The sequence below is a fragment of the Eubalaena glacialis genome, chromosome 5 (assembly GCF_028564815.1).
Source record: "Eubalaena glacialis isolate mEubGla1 chromosome 5, mEubGla1.1.hap2.+ XY, whole genome shotgun sequence".
Taxonomy (NCBI): Eukaryota; Metazoa; Chordata; class Mammalia; order Artiodactyla; family Balaenidae; genus Eubalaena; species Eubalaena glacialis.
In genome coordinates this window covers 104,669,212-104,683,584 of record NC_083720.1, presented here as the reverse complement: position 1 = coordinate 104,683,584, position 14,373 = coordinate 104,669,212, and the positions used below count along the sequence as shown (strand labels likewise).

The following is a 14,373-nucleotide window of genomic DNA, read 5'->3' as shown; positions in this document are numbered from 1 at the left end:
GTAAAATTAAGCCTGTCTACCACTCTTTCTCTGGAAAACACATTATGACTTCTTGAAGGCATTAGATGACCTATGCTGGTTAAGATTTTTTTTTTAAACTGCTTCACAAATTAGTATATATTTGCTTATATGCCTACAGATCGTACCTAACATGATAAACCAAAGCAGCAGACAAAGAATATACTCACACTCGCTAGCACAGATAAGATGCCTTTGCCAGAAGCCTGGGTTTGCCTTTGGGCAATATCTCTGAAAAGTCCCAGTGAGTGGGAGTGACTGTAGTTCTGTGACAACGAACAGAAGGGCTGGAGGGAGGAATGTCAACTACAGACTGCTGAAGCTGCTTCCAAGGGGGCCCAGGAGTCCCTCGGAGCCACCAGATAGGAGAGCGCTCCTGCTCACCGCCCCTTTTCCCTAATTCCCTTCTTGAGCCTGGTGAATTAGATGTAGTGTATCAGAGTGGCTGCACAGTACACAAAGCCCTGTTCTATGGGTAAATGAAGGGTAAAACTTACAATCCAAGATGAGTGGAAGAAACACAAATAAGTAAAACTATCCTCCAACACAAGTGCAATTACAAATACACCAAAGTAGGACCCGGAGAGATGCACAGACTCTAAGGAAAATGACCACAAGATCAAAGGCTGCAGCCAGCTGGGGGAGTCTGGGAAAGCCTCGCCAGCCAGGGGCAGAGACCACCCACCTCCCCCAGCACCCCCCAATCTCTTCGCCTGCTGCTGCTTGCTTCCTTCTTCACTACCGGTTCCTTCTGTAATTCTCTGGAGGACTCATATTCTCACACAGATAAGATGCTTGAGCGTATGCTTTACGTTTGGTCAAAACTGCTCTTGAAATCACTTAAATTGCCAATAAAGTACAGTATGTGCTGTTTCATACATTCACCCCTTACAGTGATAATGCACGTGCTAATGCACTGTATATAATATAAAGAGGGCCATGCTGGGTAAAAAAGACGCCAATCTTTAAACATGAGATCCGTGTGCAGTGAGGCTGAGGTTTACAACATGAGGGGCGCCTGGGGACTGAGCCCATCTGAGGGAAGGGAGAAATGAGGCTCCTCCTCGCTGAGGGGCAGTGCGCATCAGTCAGCAGGACAATGAGGCAAAATCGCTCCAACTACAGACTTCTCTCTCTCTCTCACTTTTTTTGCCGAGGGTGTATAGCTGATCTCACTGCTGTTAAGTACATTTGATGCAGGTCCACTGTGACTTGACTGTCCTGGACTAGCCACGCCCCTACCCTCATACTCCCGGCTGCATGCTCCTTCCCACCCTTACGGTTGGCTGCCTCTGTTATTTCCCCATTTCATGTTAAAAGGAGAAGAATTCATCTTTCCAGTGCCACTTCCCCCAAGGATGGGTAGATGGAGAGGAAGGTGGGTTGGCCGGTCCACTGTTTCCTTTTATAAACCTGCTTCATTTTTCAGGGCTACCCACATAAACTTTCTTTACGAAGGCAAAGCGTTTGCAGTGCCAGGCTCGGCTCCCACCCTGGAGTGTACAGTGCCAGAAGTCAGATTACTCACCTCGGGTAACGTCCGTCAGAAACAAGATGTTGTTGGTGGAGCACCCAATGCTGCTGGCGATCTTTCGATAACTCTCACTCTCCACTTTGTGTCCAATCTTGGTATCAAAGTGACCGTCCACAAGCTGGACACAGAAAAGGGGAAAGAACGATGCTACAAACGCACATGCAACCCAGCCCCTCTGTCTCTCATCCGTTTTCTCTGAAATACTCGACAATCATAGCGACTTCATCCACTCAACAAATATTCCCTGTAAGTCTACTTCATAGAGAACTTTATGGAAGCTACAAAAAGTAAATATAAACCAAGGTTTTATAGAAATAAACATTTGGAAAAAGAAAACTACCAATGCAATGTATATAAGATCATTTTATAATCTTGGTTTTCTTTCATTAGCATTAATTTTATACCCAAACTCTTTTAAAATATATATGCCCTACTTCCTATCCCTAAAACACTATATTCACTCAAACTACTTATTAGACTGGGTTTCACCCGATGAAAGGTTCTCAACTTTGTCCTTTTGATCCCAGAATGACCAGATTTCTCTAACCTGCCTAATTAGTAAGCTATTACTTTACTTTCAAGAAACCTTCATTTTCTAATTAAAACATTTTTAAATTATACCCAAGAGCTCGTATATACCCTTGACATCTTAGAAATAACTGGGGTCAAATACATAACTTACTAATTTAACCAACAGTCATTAAAATAAGTTCACATTTAGGATCAGCTATTACGATGTGATCTTTCAAATATTTTCAGAACTTTTCACAAACTAAAAATAAGCCTAACAAAGATAAATTAAGGCAATATTAATATTGTGATTTTTACAGTTAAGAATTGTTTTGCATATTTTCTTTCTCTCTCAAGTCTGCCTCACACTAAGCAAGTGTAGGATAAAGTTTTATTACTGAACTCGGAGGGTAATTACTGTGTCCTGTCTACTATCACCTTATTGTCTATTTCATCAGAGAGAGCAGAAAAGAAGCTTATATCTGTATTCAGAGGAGAATAGTTAACAAGCAATTAAAGGGTTTTACTACTGATTTAATATTTGACTTAGAACTAAGATGAAAAGCAGGAAAGTAAAATGAGACTATGACAATCTCCAAAGTCAAAGTGTTCGCTGCACATGGTAGAGGGTCAATAAATATTTATTTTAAAAAAATAGTTGGCTGAGTAAACTATTGTGTATCACTAATTTCAGCCTGTATTCAGTTAGTCAGCATTTCTTTTTAAAGTCCTAAATGTAGTCCCTTTTTCCAATGACTACCCTGTCTTCCAGGGGACGTAGGGACCGTGGGACAGAAAAGCTAGCAGGTCTTTTCTCAGGTACAAGGAATGTTAATAGGAGGCCTTAAGTAATCACCGTGTAATAACATGCCCAGTTCTCTTACAGAAGAATGCTGATTCTGCTAAAATAAAATCTGTCTCTCTCCAAAGTACCAGAAACAAATGGATCCACCATGTACTCTCCTGCATTCAAGAAGTCTGTGTGCCCCTTTGTGAGGGATAGTGGCATGTGCCACTCTTTTACATCTTACCTAATACTTCAAACAACCAAAAGAAGCCATTAGTTTCCTTTCCTTTGGGTTGATGATTTTCTAATACTGACAAGATAGCTGATTTACAAGCTAGCTTAGGTCTTATTTATCTGTGAGAGATACATATATGGTTCTAATACTACTGTCATCAGAATCACTTAGGGTAGATATTTGAAAATGCAGATTCCCAACCGTAGCCCAGACCTGCCGATATAGATTTGCCAGGAAACAGGGCCCAGGGATCTACATTTTTAACAAACTCCCCAGGTGATCCTTATGCACAGCAAAGTTTAAGAACCTCTGATGCAAAGATTGGTACCACAGCTACATTTCACCCTTCCACAATGTATTCCCCAGTTTTTTCACTTCTTTTTTACAACCTGCATAGCATATGTAAATGCAATTATCTGAATGCTGCTTAGCTTATAACTGTAGCACTCATATTCACTGTTTTATGCTTTGATGGTGTCAAAAAAACAAAGTAATCGGGTAACCTACCTCAAGAATATCTCCCTCTGTAGAATGCCCAAATAACAGTTTCTGTGCCTCTACACTCCCTGAAGAATAGATATACACCTTCATTCCAGCCTCTCTCCATTTCCTGACTGCTGGAACCACATCTTCAAAGAACCTAGAGGGAAGACCACCAAGTTGAAATGAAGGAACACGTTACCCAGCCAAACGAAAACCAGTCAGATAGCTGCCACAAGTTTCTCTATTTGTGTCCAAATGGTCGCCAGGAAAAGCACCTCCATGAGACTGTGAACTCCTGCAGATCTAATGAGCGTGTCCCCAGAGTTCCAGGGTCACAGTAGATTAGAAGCAGTAATTTAGGTCGAGGGGAGAAGAGTTTTTGACAGACAGCCACACTAAGGACAGTAAAAAGTGATTACAGATAAAGAGATAAAAGAAGAAAGGAATTTTTTTTTTAAATTGAAGTATAGCTGATTTACAATGTTGTGTTAGTTTCTCGTGTACAGGAAAGTGATTCAGTCATATATATATATATTCTTTTTCAGATTCTTTTCCATTATAGTTTATCACAAGATATTGAATACAGTTCCCTGAGAAAGGGATTTTTTGAATTCCCAAGAAATTCAAAAAAGCAAACAACAATACTAGTGTACTGTTGTGTGCCTTTGATATAATTCATGATGAGAAAAGGTTCAATTATGTCCAGTGTGCCTTAAGAAAGCACGGAAATGCTTTTAGAAAGATCTACACCCAAACAATTAAAAAAATGTTTGGAGGCTCAAAGCTATTAATCTTTGATTAGCTAGAAAACAGAACTACATTTCTTGAGAAGTAAGAAAACCTTAGGTTTTACTATACAGAACAAAAATTATGTAACAAATCAGTTGACAGACATGTACCATTTCACATTAGCTAATCATCAATGATTCCTGACAGTCTTGTTCACCAATTCTACAGTGGACAACATCACAGGAGATGGGTGAAAAGAGAAGTACAAGAAACTTGGGATGTGGAACCAGTCATCTATAAAAGATTAACTGGAAAATGTCAGAGAAGTCTTCTACTGGATGAAACAATATTGAACAAATTGAAGAAAAGGGATTAGCTACTAGTTCAAAACCAGCAGTAACTGTGAGTTACTTTGTATGTTACTTTGCACTCAGAGACAGGATTAGTCTATGTTGAATTTGCAGATTGTTATTGCTCCAAAGCAGGGCTTAGAAGTCAAAGATGATTTATTTCAAGTCCTTGGTTTTATAATTAAGGAACTAAGACCAGGAGAAGGATGGGCTAACTCCTGTGAGCACCATCTCCTGACTCCAGTACTTTGAGTGTTTTACCAAGTGAACTAACTGATATTTATTTCCACATCACTGGCTTATCCTGAAATTCTAAAGCATCCTTAAAAGGTGGAAGCCCCTTGTAAAGTACATAAAGGAATGGCATCTCAGTTGACAGAAAAACAAAAGAAATATAGGCAGCTAGTAACAGTCTTGGATCTTAGGGTTTACATCAGGCAATGCCCTGAAATCCTTAGCGGCAGCAACTTATTAAGATTTCTTAATATAGCAATATAGGTCTCATGAGTCTCCTTTGGCAGGAGTGCTCTTAGGAAGCCCACAATCAAGACTCCGAGGTCTGGAAGTTGCTGTAAGAGCACAGAACGCAGTGGCACTGCTGACACTGAGTAACCCCACGGTGACGGGGTGCATAATTTTATAGCATTCTTACTTCTCTAACAGAGCAGAAAGCAGGTAATCTAACTAACAATCCTGGGAAGCAGCCCAACCGTGCTGTCACTCATACGCTAAGGATCAGACGTGACTTAGTTCAAGGAAGTCGCCATTTTCTAAGAAGCTGGGTTTTTTGTGTGTGGGGTTTTTTTGTTTGTTTTTTAATTGGAGTATAGTTGATTTACATCTAGGAAGCTGTTTTAGACTTGGGTTAAAAGTCTCCAACCATCACACAAAGCCAGACACGGGCCTGGGGGATTTATCTGGGTGAAATGCTTTATCCCGGCTTTGAAAAAACAAAACAAAATAAAACACTCACTTGTTGGAATAAAAAGAATGTTGATTTTATCTACTTTGCAAACCATGCAACTTACACTGGAGAGAGAGGACTAGTGGAAAATGTATTTGCTTTGGTGGCTAGTGAAGTGTTTAGAGTCACTTGAGGAGCTACATACTCTGCTTTCATGCTCCCAGCTTTGAATGCCGCCCTCCACATGTGGCCCTGCAGCTGTTTCAGTGCCGTGGTCTTCCGGTCCAGAGACATCTGCCAGCACACATTATCCACCACGGCCTGGATCATCCGCTGCAGGTCATCTGCCCCATTCCCGGATGCTGCTGGGATCGGAACAGCCCCATCCAGGTGGGAGTCCTCTTCAGCCTTTAAATCATAAACAACACAAAATTTGTTTCTTACTCATTTTTAAAAAGATCCTTTAAATGATACCTGAAAACTAGCAGACCAACTTTCTCCAACTACCATTAGCACCGAGCCCTGTTAAAAATTCAAGTATCCTACGCTTTGGGACTGATATGAATGATTCCTAAAAAACTGGATTATAATTAATAAATTTACAATACCTTTCCTGTATCACTAAAGCTGAAACTTAAACCAAGAGGCATGTTGTATGTGAGAAAAGAGATAGCACAAAATGATAAGATGTTATAGTAAGACCTGGTTTGTTGATTCACTTACTAGGATCAACAAACCAGGACTTCAATTAAATCAGATCATTTTCTCTGTACTATAACTAACTGAGGAAGAAATAAAGAAAATCTCAGTGAAATTAGTTTATGCCTGGAATTCAATGAAAAGAAGCTAGTGAAGCAATGTCTGGGGTTGGTTTACATTCAGTCTCCTGCAATCTCCCACATCCTGCAAAACCCTAATAGCTATTTAGAAGCTGTTTAGCCTGTGACAATGCGTATGTCCAATCCCTAAAGACTCAGTGATTTATATGCTACAATGAGGGAATATGTTATGTATGTTTCAACAACAGGCACTGAGACAACAAAAAAAGGTAAAGAAGGGAGTGTTTCAGACTAACCCTGAGTTATCTAGAAAATTCAACAAACCCAAATGCCCCACGCCTCAAAGGATATGACTCTCTTTCCAATCCTAACTCCTAACATTATAGAATTTACAGAAAGCCTTCCACGTCGTCCAAAGTAGAAAATTAACTCAAAAAGAGCCAGAGAGTTAGCTCTGCACAGCATGTAAGACCTTTGCCAATGAAGCAATTTTAATAAGAAAAACAACAGATCGGGGAGTTCCACAGCACACAGTGTGGAAGGAGAAAGACTGAAAACCGGGGAGGGATCAAAGCAGAACAAAGTACATGTAACGAAGGCGAAGGCGGGTATGATGGCTGGGCTGAATGTGAGCTGGGGAGAGAGGTGTGTGAGGGCCCAGGAACTCTATGGAGGGGCAGCAGTGGCTCACGCCATGAGGAGGAGAGAGTGGAGAATGAGGTAATGAGGTGTTATCACTTGGAGGCATTAATGAAAAATGTGATGAGATGGCACAAGACCCTTTTGCATTCCACCCAGAAATGACTTACTTTTATAAATACATGATATTTTATGCAACTGAAATAGCTCCAGAAAGAGGCAATTGTAGAGACAACAAACTGCCATTTATGTCATTATATCTGGCCTTTTAATTATGTACTGTGAATTCCTAAGCAGGCAAGTCACTACAACGTCCGTGCCCTGTGAATCCAGAGCACTTATTTTAAAATATGCTCAGAGAATATTCTAAGTCTTTAGGCATCCTCAGTTCTAACACCCTTGGGAATGTAGAAGCAATGGAATAGAAACATCCCAACCTGTTTCCTCAAAAGACTGACATCCTGCTGGCACTCCTCTTCTTCCCAATGTGTCTGCAGATACTCTTTAACATTTTCTTTGATGTAAGGAAATAAAATGTCCTGGATAAAAGCGCAAAAGAAAAAAACAAGAATTAGCTTTAGTGGTTTGCATGAGATCAAGTTCTTCAACAATCTCACCTTAGCTAATTCTAGCAAATAAGACAATGAAAATTTCATTGAAAATATGAAAATTGGTGCTCCGGATATAGGAGTTAGACGGAGACTGAGAAACAAACAAACTAGATCAAGAGTCAGCACCTACAGCCCATGGGCTAAATCCAATCTTCTCCCATTTTTGTAAATGAAGTTTTATTGGAATGTGTCCACACTCATTTGTTTACAGGGTGTCTATGGCCACTTTGGGGCCACAATGCAGAGCTGAGTACTTGTAACCAAGACCATATAGCCCTCAAAGTCTCAACATTTAGTATTCAGTCCTTTACAGAAAAAGTTTGCTGACTCAAACCAGATGGCTAGACTATACATCCTTGAGGGTTGGGATCAAGTACACCCTGCTCACAGCTACATCCCCACTGCACACCACAGTACTTGCGACATGCACATAACTCAAATATCTGCTGACAGAATGATGTCCACGTATGACAAATGTTTTTGTTGTTGTTGTTGTTTTTTAAATTAATTAATTTATTTCTTTATTTTTGGCTGTGATGGGTCTTCACTGCTGCGTGTGGGCTTTCTCTAGTTGCGGCGAGCGGGGGCTACTCTTCGTTGCGGTGCGCGGGCTTCTCATTGTGGTGGCTTCTCTTGCTGCGGAGCACGGGCTCTAGGCGCGCGGGCTTCCGTAGCTGTGGCATGCGGGCTCAGTAGTTGTGGCTCACAGGATCTAGAGCACAGGCTCAGTAGTTGTGGCACATGGGCTTCGTTGCTCGGCGGCATGTGGGATCTTCCTGGACCAGGGCTCGAACCCGTGTCCCCTGCATTGGCAGGCGGATTCTTAACCACTGAGCCACCAGGGAAGTCCACAAATGTTTTAAAAAAAACACCTGATCACCATGATTCTTTCTTGGAAATCAGAATACCTACAGAATTACCCTATGTATTCTGATGGGCAAAACAATTCAGAAATAAATAACCTGTCAGTAATCCATGCATTGGGAACATGATTTTTCTTAGGTCAAAATTTTTACATTTACTTGCAGTTGTAGTGTATGTATCTTTTCAAATCCAATTTGACACATTCAGGAAAATATTAGTGTCTACTATATACTAAGATATGCTTATGCGGCATGGAGAAGGGGATTGAAAAGATAAACAAGTCACAATCCCTTTTCTCAATAAGCTCCTGAAGAATCTAGTGGTGGGGGGATGGGGGATGGAAGGTAAACAAAGAATTGTAACGTGGTGCAAGGGGTGAGACAGAGTATGAGCAGGATGCTGCACAGATCCAGGGCGTAATGGCCCTGCAACAGTCTTAGCAATAATCAGTCTGAAAAGACAGAAAGTAAATATATGCTATGGATATAGACACCAGGTATACAATTCAGAGAAGGACTTACATTTTAAGGGAAAGTCCATAATCAAGTGGAATCCAAGAAGTCTGTTTATTTAAATTGATTCACTCATTTATTTATTCAAATATGCACCAAATGCCCAGTACAGGGCAGGCCCTTGTGGCAAGGGCTGAGGATGTAATTGTGAGCAAAACCCATACGTGATCCCTAATCTCAAGGAGCCAAGTAGCACAAACAGACATTAAAGTTAAGGCAGTACTTTAATAAATGGTACAGACGAGAGGTACATAGTACTACTAGGGCATAAAATAGGAAAGTTTGACCTAGTGAGGGAGGTCAGGGAAGGCTTCGCTGGAGAAGTGACAACAGAACTGAGATCTAAAGCAATGATTCTGAAAGTGAGATTCAGGACCCCCGAGGTCCTGAGACCCTTTTAGAGGGCTCCACGAGGTCAAACTATTTTCAAAAAAATACTAAGATGTTATTTGCCTTTTTCACTTTCATTCTTTCAGGAGTGTACAATAGTTTTCCAGAGGCTACACAGGTGTGATATCACAACAGACCCAATGCAGATATGAGAATCCAGCCATCTTCCTAGCCCGTTTATAAAATGTAAAACATTGTCTAAAACAGTCTTCTAACCATGTTTTCCAAAACAAACAAAATATTCTTCATAAAAATATATTATTTATTAATGTTAACAAAGTAATAGGGTTTATTGTTTAAAATGAATAAATATTTTTAAATTTCTCAGTTTTAATTGCTAATGTGGTAAATGTTGATCAATATAACCCACATACGGCTTCCCTGGTGGCGCAGTGGTTAAGAACCTGCCTGCCAATGCAGGAGACACGGGTTCGAGCCCTGATCCAGGAAGATCCCACATGCCGCGGAGCAACTAAGCCCGTGCGCCACGACTACTGAGCCTGCGCTCTAGAGCCCGCGAGCCACAACTACTGAGCCCGCGTGCCACAACTACTGAAGCCCTCGTGCCTAGAGCCCAAGCTCCGCAACAAGAGAAGCCACCGCAATGAGAAGCCCGCGTACCACAACGAAGAGTAGCCCCCACTCGCCGCAACTAGAGAAAGCCCGTGCGCAGCAACGAAGACCCAACGCAGCCAAAAATAAATAAATAAATTTATTAAAAAAAAATATATATATATATATATATAATCCACATAAACAAAAGTTCTTTGGGTCCTCAGAAATTTTTAAGCGTGTAAAGGAATCCTGAGAATAAGAAGTCTGAGAACCACCAAAGGTGGAAAGAACTAACCTGGAGAAGACTAGCAGAGAGAATGTTCCACACAGAGAGAACAGTGTGGGTAGGGAAAGACTCCCGTAGTGTGCAAAAGGCCCTGGAGACAAGCAATCCTCCTCCCTGCAGAGAGGGCTCACCAAATGTAAAAATAAGAATGGGCTCGGGCTTCCCTGGTGGCGCAGTGGTTAAGAATCTGCCTGCTAATGCAGGGGACACGGGTTCGAGCCCTGATCTGGGAGGATCCCACATGCCGCAGAGCGGCTAGGCCCGTGAGCCACAGCTACTGAGCCTGCGCGTCTGGAGCCTGTGCTCCGCAATGGGAGAGGCCGCGACAGTGAGAGGCCCGCGCACCGCGATGAAGAGTGGACCCGCTCGCCGGAACTGGAGGAAGCCCTCGCACAGAAACGAAGACCCAACACACCCAAAAATAAATAAAGAAAGAAAAGAAAAAAGAAAGAAGAATGGGCTGCAATTCACGAAGCGCCAGCATGTGCTACCGCAGGGTCATTTGTGCCAAACGGCACACCCGGCTTCTTCTGATTAGTACTAACCAGTAGCAGCCCACCACCCAGCTTTGCGCTGAAAACCACTGATCTGTGTCTTCTCCCTCTCTTCCCTTTCCGCTTCCTCCTTATTACAAGCTTCTGCATCATAAGATTTTCTTAACTACTATTACCAGAGAGTGAACAAGGGCAAAAAGAGAAGAAAGAAGCTGGCAGAGGGGAGGGGGAGGGGGTGGGGGGGATGGGCAAAATAGGTGAAGGGGGTTAAGAGGTACAAACTTCCAGTTATAAAATAAATAAGTCATAGGGATGTAATGTACAGCATAGGGAATATAGTCAATAATACTGTAATAACTTTGTACGGTGACAGATGGAAACTAGACTTATCCTGGTGATCATTTTGTAGTGTATAAAAATATCAAATCACTATGTTGTATACCTGAAACTAATTTAATATTTTAAGTCAGCGATTCTTCAATTAAAAAAAAAAAAAAAGAGGAAGCTGACAGAAAACTTTATTTTATTTCCTGCTAACAGGCCTGAGGGATGACATGGTTAGGACATAGTTAATAGATCATTATGAATAAAACCATGTTTTTTAGTGTGCATAGAATTTCCCTGACTGGAACAAAGGCTTGGCTCCATAATTAGAATTTTTCAACACTTCAGAAGACCCAATTCTAAGTTCAACTTAAATTGCACTCCCAAATGAAAATATACAACACAAGAAAGATATTATGGATTTTTTTTAAATGGTAGGACTGAAGTGTTTACCTCTCTTCACAATACGTTTTTCAAATTTCACCTGCCCCAGTAAAAATAAAGAAGTCATTCAATTTTGCTTGTTCTCATGGTGCATTCCAGTAAGTAATGGATCACTCAGCAGATTCAGAACAGTGTGATCAGGCAAAATTTTCAGCATACTTGACACAAAAGCTTTGTTTAAGCTCAATAAAAACTCATTTTTGACCTTAAAGAAGGAAAATGAAGAGCTAAGATTGACAGCTTTCCTTTTCTGCAAGAGATTCCTTTTACTGGGCTGATATACTTCTGATTTTCTTGAAATACTCGGTTTTCTCAGTATGCCCCTCCTCATTCCTTGCTTTCTCCCACTTAGCATCTCTCCTGCACTCATGCACTGTGGCAGGACTGCAAACCCGCCCCCACTTGAGAGTGCTATCTGAGAAGATGCAGCAGAACCGAAGGCGCACATACACAGCGCTTCTTCTCCTAGGCAGACACACATATGCAGAGAAGAAAGTAAAATAAAAGTTTACTGTCCCACTGGGTATGCTGCAAAATAATTGGAAACAACCTAAATTGTCATCAGCTAGAGAATAAACAGGTATATTCATACTCTAAAACATTACATAGCAGTTAAAAATGAATGTACTAAAATTATATTTATCAACATGAATATAAACTCTAACATATGAATAAAACTCTAATACAAAATGGGATGTGCTCAGGGCCTCGGTTATAGCTGTAATGTTCTATTTCTTTAAGATCTGAAACAAACATAATATGAAGGTTTAATTAGCTTTGTGGTCGGTGCATAGTCATTACATTAATCTTTATCCTTGCTTGTTTTAAATGGGTTACAATTAAAAAACAAACAAGCCAACTTTCATCCCTCGTCCTACACTTTTCTCATTTGGTCCTTCTCCTCCAGCGTCCAGCCTCCATTACTCCCCAACTCCTAAGCAACTGGAATATTCCCCAGGGAAAACTTTTGGTCAGATCCAGGGCCACCCGGTAACTGAAGAGCTAAAGTACTCAAAAAATTTCTAAACGCATGCAGTGCTGTATTATTTACTTTGTGCTTCACAAAGTCGAATTTCCTATATCCAGCTTTATTGGTACCAAGAACAATTCATGCAGAGCCTGTTAATCCTGAGAGCCCAGGTCCTTAATCTCTGTGGGAGAGCAGATAAAGAGGATAGACTACAGGCAGCATGCCAGGCTGGGGTCCCACCTCTGTCTTCTACTAGCTGTGTTCAAGTAGCTTATCCTCTTTGAGCCTGTTTTCTCATCTGCTAAACGGCAATGACAATACCACGCAAAGTCACTGCAGTCATTAGAGATAATCAGATGAAAGCACCCAGTACCGTACCACTAATTATATACTCCAGCACAAACATTTAAACTGGGCAAGGATCACCTTTACCCCAATTTAGTGATAAATAATTGCAGAGAAGTCCCCAGAGGATAAATCACAAAGACAACCAACTCATTCATTCAACATTTACTGAGGACCTATTGAGTGCCAGACATTTCTGATAACAGAGTTATAAACCAGAGACCCTCTCCTCAGAGAACTCACAGAAATAAAGGTCAAGATTTCAAACAATTCTAAACTTTTAGGAAAAGCTTTAGAAATTACTTTAGAACTCCTGGTCATCCAATTTGCCTCTTTCCTCTATCCATAAAACTCCCCTCTGCACTAATACACAAAGGCAGGCAATGAAGCTTGAACTTAGTATAACTGGAATTGGCATGCTAGCAGATCGAACAGTCTATTTTAGTGCAAAAGTGTTACTGCATAACATAAAAGTACATGGGGCAAATAACTAAATTGTGAAGATTTTATCCGTTCTTTCAACATACTTATTGAGCATCTATCATGCAAAACAAATAAAATGCCTTCAAGTTGCTTATTTTTAAAAGCCAATAATTACATCATAGCCTGATATGTACTATGATACCAGATAAGAATGCTCTAAAAATAGACTTTTTAAAGTTAGTACTTACTGCCCAAACCTGCCCATTGAAAATTTTCAGGCTTTAAAATTAATTCCAGAAATAACTGTGATGATAAATACTTTAACTTCAGATATAGTTATAATCCATTTATAGATAATTTCAGAATTCTATAGTATGTAAAAATGCTACAATAAACCCAGGATTCTATAAGCGTGTAAATATTTTTAGTTCACCAGTCACCTACGGGGTTGTTACAGTAGTACATATAACAAAAGGCTATAGAACTAAATGAGAGTACTTGTCTTTCAGGGGACTATGATTAAATTCCGCTAAATGTTAGATGGGATACTCTGCAAGCAGAAATTTATATTATTCTACACAGCTAAACGATAGCATTCTGAAAAAGCTCCATTAGGGCTACAATATTTCTGACGATCTAATTAAAGAAGTTGCCTCATAAATGTTCAGAAGTCCAAATATGGATTTGCTTTATGGTCAAGTGGCTGTTTTAATGAAAATGTCATAGAATCAATAAAAATAAAATTGTTGCTATAATATTTACTCAAGTCTCCTTTGAAGAAAATGGGTAATAAAAAAGTAATGGGTAATACTACAGCTATTTAAAGAAACTATTTTAAAAGGCTTCCAAAGGAACCACACAGTGCAAATGATTTATAGTATTTGAGAACTTAATATTTTTCCAGCCAGAAAATTAAACAACACAAAGGCAATACTGGTGGGCTATTATTTCTGTATTAATCTCAGAGGATAAAAAGCAAAGGGACTTCCCTCGTGGCACAGTGGTTAAGAATCCGCCTACCAATGCAGGGGACATGGGTTCGATCCCTGGTCCCGGAAGATCCCACATGCCACGGAGCAACTAAGTCAGTGAGCCGCAACTACTAAGCCCACGCACCACAACTACTGAAGCCTGTGTGCCTAGAGCCTGTGCTCCACAGGAGAAGCCACCGCAATGAGAAGCCCGTG

General features: G+C 40.6%; 1 protein-coding gene across 2 annotated transcripts in view; it reads right to left on the bottom strand.

Annotated features, from left to right (window-relative positions):
• Positions 1-14,373, bottom strand: part of ENOPH1 (enolase-phosphatase 1) — a 35,634-nt gene that overhangs the window by 5,017 nt on the left and 16,244 nt on the right. For both annotated transcript variants that reach the window (XM_061192424.1, XM_061192425.1), the window contains exons 2-5: positions 7,406-7,507; positions 5,756-5,958; positions 3,592-3,724; positions 1,547-1,670 (exon numbers count right to left, since the gene is read on the bottom strand). In XM_061192424.1, the coding sequence (XP_061048407.1) occupies positions 1,547-1,670; positions 3,592-3,724; positions 5,756-5,958; positions 7,406-7,507 (562 nt within the window). The remainder of the gene's footprint in view (positions 1-1,546; positions 1,671-3,591; positions 3,725-5,755; positions 5,959-7,405; positions 7,508-14,373) is intronic.